We start from the raw sequence: 7,967 nt of genomic DNA on the forward strand, positions 1-7,967 counted from the left end.
CTAATGGTCACTGAACACTCATAATGGTTTTTTTCTTCAGGGTAGTTAGGTGGATAATATGTCTTTGTTTGCATCCATGTGGGATAATAGGGCTGGTAACTTTTGCTCCGTCAGTTTCTATTGTTTTCGCTTTCCATTTGTTTAGGTTTTTTTTTTTTTTTGTGTGTGGCTTCCAGATACTGCAGAAAGATTTATTAAGATATAAATCATTATTTTTCATATTGAATTCAAGACAACATGTACACTGAGACGAGGCAGAGAATGAAATGTATAGATCAAACTGGAACTGCAGAGAATTAACAAGCTGCTGAGTGGCTTTATTTTCTGTAAATATAAAGACTTATTTGCAAAACACACACATTTAAAGACTCATAAAGACTCACAGAGCTGCATACCGAACACTTCTGTCAGAAGACTCCTAAATTTTACAAAAAGCTTTTTACAAAGCAAACATTCATTTCAAGAATGATCACAAAAGCAGTATCATCAAGAGAATATAGACTTTAACCAGCAAGACACACTTTTAATTTAAGGTCCTCGGTCATTCACTTTTACGCACGCACACGCACACGCACACACACTACACAAAAACACCTGAACACAAACACTATACAAAGGTAGTCCAAAGGGTTCACCTACGAGCACAGAACAAAGACCAAATATAAGGTTCAAATTGTTCATCTGGATGTTTTTCTGCAGGGGTATCAGTCTTTCAAACCACACTGCTCCATCATCCTCATTTCTTTAACCTGCTCCATTTTAAAAGTTCCTCAGCAAGATATTGAGAACTTCCACTCATGATTTTATCCTGAAGTAACAGGAGGTCTCTCAGTCAGTGTTTATTTGACAGGGATTCGTCCCTGTTTTCTGAGCTCTTGCATATAGCTTCAAAAAGTCCCTGTATCGAGGTGCGCAGCCAAGCCAGGCTTCACCAAATGGATGGAACCAGTCAAAAGGTACTCGTCCCCTCTGAGCGGCACAATGCACTGAGCTGGAACATTGACACGTCCACTCCAGCTCCGCCCTCTGCCTCCACCGAAGGCAAACAACCCACTTTTCTGGCGGAAGAGTCGGCTCAACATCACCACCGCAAGAGAGTGCCCATTGGTACCTGACACCACGCCTTGAAAGACACCCCTGCCCGCTAAAAAAAAAAAAAAAAAAAAAAATAAGAGTTAAGAAGTAACTTGAAGATCTGTGACATTTTAGAAGACAAAGCATCATCATCATGTTTAAAATATAGAGATGAATTCATGAGCAGCTACAGTGGAGCTCATACCTCCACCAAACCCCCCCAGTTTGGTTTGTCTTGTGAGGATTAGAACGAAACAGCTGCAAACATTTTCATCAACCCTGGTGGAAGGGTAGAAGGTGACAACCCTGAGCAGAGATAGGGTATACCTCCTCTGTTTTGCAATATAATCCCTTCAATTTCATTTAATGGCCTTCCTCAAAAAAATAGAAATTAAATAGATGATGACTAAATAAAAACTCAGATTTCACCTCTTTTTAAAGGGGTCATACGTTGCTAAACCCACTCTTATTAGTCTTTGGTTCATTTATTTGTGTATCTGGACCCTAATAGTTCAAAAAGTTTGAATTTGAACCCTCCAGGTGCTGCAAAGCTATTTTTACATTAATTTTGGCAAAAATACAGTGGATTTCTACAGCCTGTTTTAATTCCTGCTTAATTTGTTACGTTTTATAACTAGTTACATCACAACATTTGCACATATAAGGTCAAGACTTCCGACGAACATTTCTCAGAGTACGCCATATTTGTCAGCAGCAGTAGTTGTAGTCCATACTGAAAATATGTCCACACTTCGAGCTGATTACCTAAAATATTCAGTTGTTGGTTGTATTCATGAACACAAGTGGCTGAATGGGACAGAAAGCAACAACCTGGAGGGGGTGGGGCATGAAGTGGCTTGTGCATTTAAAGGGCCAGTGCTCAAAAGGACCTTTCTGGTGTCATTACTCAAAAATTGGGCTGAAGATGGACCTGTGGAGTTGAATTAATGAAGAATTCAGACCCAAGCATAGCATTTACAGTTTATGTAGACCACAGGGAAATGTTTTAAAATGCATAATTCCATTAAAAAAAAAACATAATATCACTGCTTTCTGTTTCAGAATTGAAGGTCCCTGCACTACATTTCCACCAAGTTTTATGAAAATCAGTCATGTATTTTTTTGTGTAATCCTGCTGACAGACAAATGAAAAACCAGAGGCGAGTGATTGAATTACTTCCTTGGCGGACGTAATAAAACACACCCTTTTCCAATTCAGTGCACTGGAATGTTTTACTGCTGCACACTTACTTTGTCTAATATGATCAGTATGACAGGGATGTTTAGAGGCAAACTTTAGCGGAATATTTTTGTACAATTCTTATCAATGATGGACTTTCTGACTCTTTTGCACACATACTGTTGAGAAATTATATTTTCCTGTATTTAGATTCAGATTGTGACATCTTATGATCATGGTAAATCATCTGACTTTGGAGAATGAAGCAAAATACGATGCAACAGACCAATTGTCAGAAAAGTTACAGGAAGTCCAGGTTTTAAGTGTTACTATGGCTCTGCGTATAGATATTTACCAAAGTCACTGGTACACACAGCCATGAGGACCTCTTCGTCTGAACATGGCTTACAGGTGACTAGAAGGAGAAGAAAAAAGACACAATGAAACACCCTTTAACATGAGAAGGAACAGTGTGGATCTTCAGCCTCAGTCCACTTGTTTCCTCAAATCTTGTGGTGTCATCCTGTAAGTCTGTTTTTCAGTCAGAGCAGACATCAAAAGAAGCGGTGGGTAAGTGAATGAGAACAGCAGGTGAAAGAAGACATGTGATCAGAGAATTACCCCTTGACCGCATCGCCATAAAAACACCTATAAAAACTCTCAGACACAAACAGACAGGCTTTCTTCTGTCTCATTACCGACACAAACCCCTCCCATCTGCCAGAACACTTTACTCCTATGGGTGGGCTACCCAAAATGCCCTGCTTTAGGGTGATCTGCACTTGATTGACAGCCAGGAGACGATTGGCTGACCTTTGTGCTTGACCCTGTCGTGACCTTTTGATTGGCCTGCTTGTTTTCATAAGTCTGGTCTTAGACAAGAAAGCGCGGGTGTGAACAGGTGGGGGAGGGGAAAGAGTCCAACAACAGTAATGTGTCGGCGAAAAAAAGAAACAAGAGTGAAGCAGTAACTTTGAGTGTTGTATAGAAAATGTGCCAGGGATGAGGCCTTAAATGATGCTTTATTATATGGTTTGATGCACAGAGGAAATAGAACTTAATTCACAGTAAGTCTGAAGTTCATGTGTTACATTGAAGTTCATGAGTTTCCTTCAACTGTTTATTTTATTCAGATCTATGTCATAGCATAAAGTTAACTTTGAAAATATGCATGCTTCAGGATTTCAGCCTGAAAGATTGCAGTGGAATCAGAGGCTCTGAAGTGTAGTAAACTACATAAAAAACAACATTTAGGTACTAAATGCATTATGGCCACGAACAAAACAAGAGTTTAACGATGATAGTCTGACTCACAGGTACTATTCCATAAACATTATTGATAAGAGCTTTTATGAAGGAAAGAAGAACATATGTAAAATGCTTAAAATGACTATTTTTGACCCTAGAGGAGTTCAAAATGTTAAAGCTGCAGTGCTTGAGTTGTAAATATTTCTTGGATATTTAGTTAGAGATATATTTTAGTGTCACTGAGGAAAACAACATCCCTTATTACCTTTCAGTGTATTGTAATTAAAGTGGTTTAAGAGAAAATGAGACTTCTGCAAAATCTACACCGTGTTGCAGATTTTTGGCTAATCACAGGTGTTTTCAGAGAAGCAGAAGGTAAAAAACATGAATACATGACAGTTGTGATAACTGACTACTGATCAGATTCCACCAGTCATGTCCTGAAAGTGATACTAAATACAGAAACTGGGTAAAGTGTCTTCAATTTCCCATAACAATACGTCTTTTGATTTGGACTGAGAGCAGAGAGCTGCAGAGGGAAGGTCTGAATTTTCTAATTCTGACATTTTTCCCATGATTTTGACTCCTGCAGCTCTAAATGTCACCATATTTTCTTCCAGCTATTGTCTGTTTATTCTTTATGGTTTTCTTGTTTTGCTGGTGTGTTTAATACCACTTTTAAGTACAGTTTGCTATTGTAATCCCTTCAGTCACTCTTAGGTTTTACTGTTTACTGAATTTCCTTTGTGCAAGGACACAAATGCTTTATAGTCATATACTATAAAGAAATAATCCACTCAATGAAACCCTTAGTTTCCAGTCTCTGTCTTTGTATTAAAATATCCTCTTAAGACCCAGCAATGCATTTTGTCCTCTGTAGGGGACAAGTGTTTCACAGCTTTACTAAAAAAAAAGAGTATATATATATATATATATATATATATATATATATATACGAGGGCCGTTCAATAAGTTCATGGCCTCACCCAGAACAGAACAACACAGACTGATAATTTATATTTTATTTTTCAACATAATCTCCATTTACAGCAATGCACTTGGTCCATCGATGTTCAAGCATCACTATCCCATCACGAAAGAATGTAACATCCTGTATTATAACAACCAGTATTTCTGGGTGAGGCCATGAACTTATTGACCAGCCCTCATATATATATATATATATATATATATATATATATATATATATATATATATATGTGTGTGTGTATATGTGTATCACCCTTGTTCGGTGTTGATCTCAGCTGTATTATTAAGGTTAAACTTCACATCAAATATTACTGGTGTCACAAGACAAACCTCAAAAAGTAAATGACATAAAACTATATAGTAATGTGATAAGATCTTATTGTGCTTTTGCAGTTGGTGAAAATAAAACAACCTGTCTTTCAGACTGTATGTGCATCCACTTACCTAAACCATGGTGCAGGTACGGGTACATGTGCGCCCCAGGTCCCTGACTGGGCACGAGCTCATATTGAAAAGCTGTAATCTTGCGACTGATGTCCATCTGTGAGGCGGCCTCCACAAACAGAGCCCCATCTGCCAGGCTGAAGCAGTGCACTGTGCCCTGAGACTGTTCTCCCTCTGCCAGCAGCAACCTCACATCCCCAGCATGTTCCAGATAAACACGAGAACCCTAAACCAAGACATCACAGTTAGTAACACCGTAAAACAGTGTATAGTTTGGCTGACTCTTCACACTGGTGTTGTATTCTACCTTTGAATAAGTGCGGGGCTTGATGCACACATGAAGACCTGCCATGTGTCCTGATGACGGCTCTGTGTTCGGTCGCAGATTGACAATGATGGCCCCAGTGGGGTACAGCCACTCCAGAGACCCCTGAGAGCAGCGTAGGTAGACCTGCTCCACATCTCTGCGGTGGGACTCATGGCTCAAACCACTGCAAAGGAGACAACAGATAGTCCATGAGCATCTCTGAAACAAGGCTGTAAATTGTTTGATCAGGAGTGGAGAAAAGGCATTACATTAAAGAGAAGTTGTATGATGAAGTTTAGGAAACTTGGAAATATTCCTGTAATCATGGAATTACTATTGAGGTACTCTCAACAGAGTAGAAGAAACATATGGATTTAATGAGTGCTGATATGGAGCCTGATTGGGCTGTTAGCTCTTCAGAAGTCTGAGGAGGCTAAACCTTATAACACCAAGAGCGAGGTGCAGCCTTTCATTTTTTATGACTTGGGGACTTGAGGAGTGATCAAAGACGCCATATGGCTCTATTTACTTAAGATAGTAAGTGGAGGAGGGACATTCCTCTAATCAGAAGTGTGTGAATTATATTTCCAAAAGCAGAAGGCCCCCCAAGACAGATGTACTGAAACAGCAAAACAGTTGAACAAATTAAAATTCCTCCTGTCTTTCTTTTCCTTTCTGAAAAGAGTGTAAATTGCCCATAAAATATGGTGATGTTGATGAGTAACATTTGGTTGTTTTCATTTCTCAATATCAACCTTGTAAAGTTAAGAGATTGGCCAAACTTTTCCATGCATCAGTGGCAAAAAGTAATTCTTTGAGGATTACATTAGCCTTAATCATACATCCACACTTCAAATGACTCTTCTGAAACCCAACTGATAAAGATACTGTAGAAAAGAAGAGTTGAAAGATACAGCCCTGTTTACAGATTCGCATAGAAAACTCAAAATATCCATATCTAAACCATTATGAAACCAAAAATCTATCAAAAACATTAAATATGGGCCAATGAAAACAACCACACTTGAGTTAATAACCTTAGAAGTGTCAAACATATGGCTCATGGGTCAAAACCATCCCACCAAAGGGTCCAATCTGGCCTGAGGGATGAATTTGTGAAATACCAAAATTACACTTAAGACATTAACAATCCAGGGTGTCAAAGTCATTTTAGTTCAGGGGCCACATACAGACCAATCTGATCTCAGGTGGATCAAACCAGTAAAACACTAAGATACTAACTTATAAATAATGACACCTCCAAACTGTCCTTTCACAGAAAATGTGAATGACCTGAACACATATTGTTCATGAGTGTTTTAAGAGAAATAAGTGCAATTTTACCAATATTTTGCCTATTACAAATGTTTTGGGCCGCTGTAGATCCACTGAGATCTGTAAGTTGCAACATGTGTGAATTATAAACTGAGGCATAATATTGGTAAAATTGCACTTATTATTCTTGGGAAATTTCAAGTTGTTTGTGTTAATCACGTTTTTTGTTTTTTTTTTAGAATAGTTTGTAGATGTAAATATTTTCATTATGCAATTTAACTGTTTTCACTCTAAAACAGACAGAAGTTTGCAGTTGACATTGTTTCTAGGTTATGATGTTATTATTTTAGTGGACTGTATATGGTCCCTGGACTACATGTCAGTAAGTTACTCTTAGTTTTCTTTGCCTCCTGTGATAGTCCTGTGGGTCTTCATCCTCACCTTCCTCTCCAGCTGCACTGGTCACTGGAGTATTGCGCCACGGTCCGACACAGGAGCACAGCTGTGACCCACTGAGCAGCCCACGGACGGAGCATGGTGGCCCGTCCGCCCGCGCGGTCACCGAATCCCGCAGCTGCACACCAGCGAGCCGCGCGCTCTTCCCGCGAGCTGTAAGATCCGGATCCAGTGAAGTATCCCCCCTGCGTCCAGCCTCAGACCACAGACTACATGTCGCGTGGGTTCAGCCGAGACAAAGGTCGCGTCTGCCGCTGGTCCGGTGGCACAAAAACATTTTGACAAGCGCGTCGAGGAAGGAAAACCAGGAGTGCGAGCGGCAGAACTTGACGACACGAGCCGTTTAAGCAAACTTTAGCCCCGAGCTCCGCTTCACGTCACTGTGGGCGCGTGCCAACAGCTGACTGCGCTTGAATGACACGCGTGCGCTCTCTCCAAGCCCCGCCCACTCCTCCTCCCGTAGTAGAATGAAATCTTATTTTTTATTTATTTATTTTTTTCCCCACCTACTTTATGAAATGAGCTTTTTTATGTACAGTGGTGAGTGATGAATGTGTGACACTGCATAAAAAATAATAATACGTAAAATCAGTATTGCTGCTATTCACAAACATTTAACAGGCTGCAACAATTCAATACAAAAAATTACTCTGCATATAATGTATTAAAAATAATTAATATTTTCTGTTTTTTACCCATTTGAAATAAGGTGGCATCATGACAAAAGGCTGGGATTCATAGGGTTAGAATATATAAGAATAGTATTTGAGATCCATAATTAGGTCCGATGTAAGTGAAAGAAATTAGCCAAAGGAAAGTAGAATATTATATCTGTGCAGGCCTATGTGTTTTTTTGCAGCTGTGTTATGAAAAGAATTGCCTACTTAGGGATATGAATGTGGCTAGTATTTGAAACAGCCATAAGGGTTAAGTCACATCTAGCCCCATAACAACAAATAACATGTTTCTTTGATTTTTTAAAGAAAACTTTTC

At 39.3% G+C, this 7,967-nt stretch overlaps 1 protein-coding gene across 1 annotated transcript; it reads right to left on the bottom strand.

The window, feature by feature from the left end:
* Positions 1-287: 287 nt before the first annotated feature.
* On the bottom strand, positions 288-7,359 carry LOC115427500 (meteorin-like protein). The gene is made up of 5 exons (XM_030146458.1): positions 6,960-7,359; positions 5,244-5,427; positions 4,937-5,162; positions 2,610-2,669; positions 288-1,144 (listed from the first exon to the last, which is right to left on the bottom strand). Exons 1-5 carry the CDS (start codon positions 7,052-7,054, stop codon positions 888-890), a joined length of 822 nt encoding a protein of 273 aa, XP_030002318.1. The 5' UTR covers positions 7,055-7,359; the 3' UTR covers positions 288-887.
* Between the last annotated feature and the right edge of the window lie 608 nt (positions 7,360-7,967).

The sequence above is a fragment of the Sphaeramia orbicularis genome, chromosome 1 (assembly GCF_902148855.1).
Source record: "Sphaeramia orbicularis chromosome 1, fSphaOr1.1, whole genome shotgun sequence".
Taxonomy (NCBI): Eukaryota; Metazoa; Chordata; class Actinopteri; order Kurtiformes; family Apogonidae; genus Sphaeramia; species Sphaeramia orbicularis.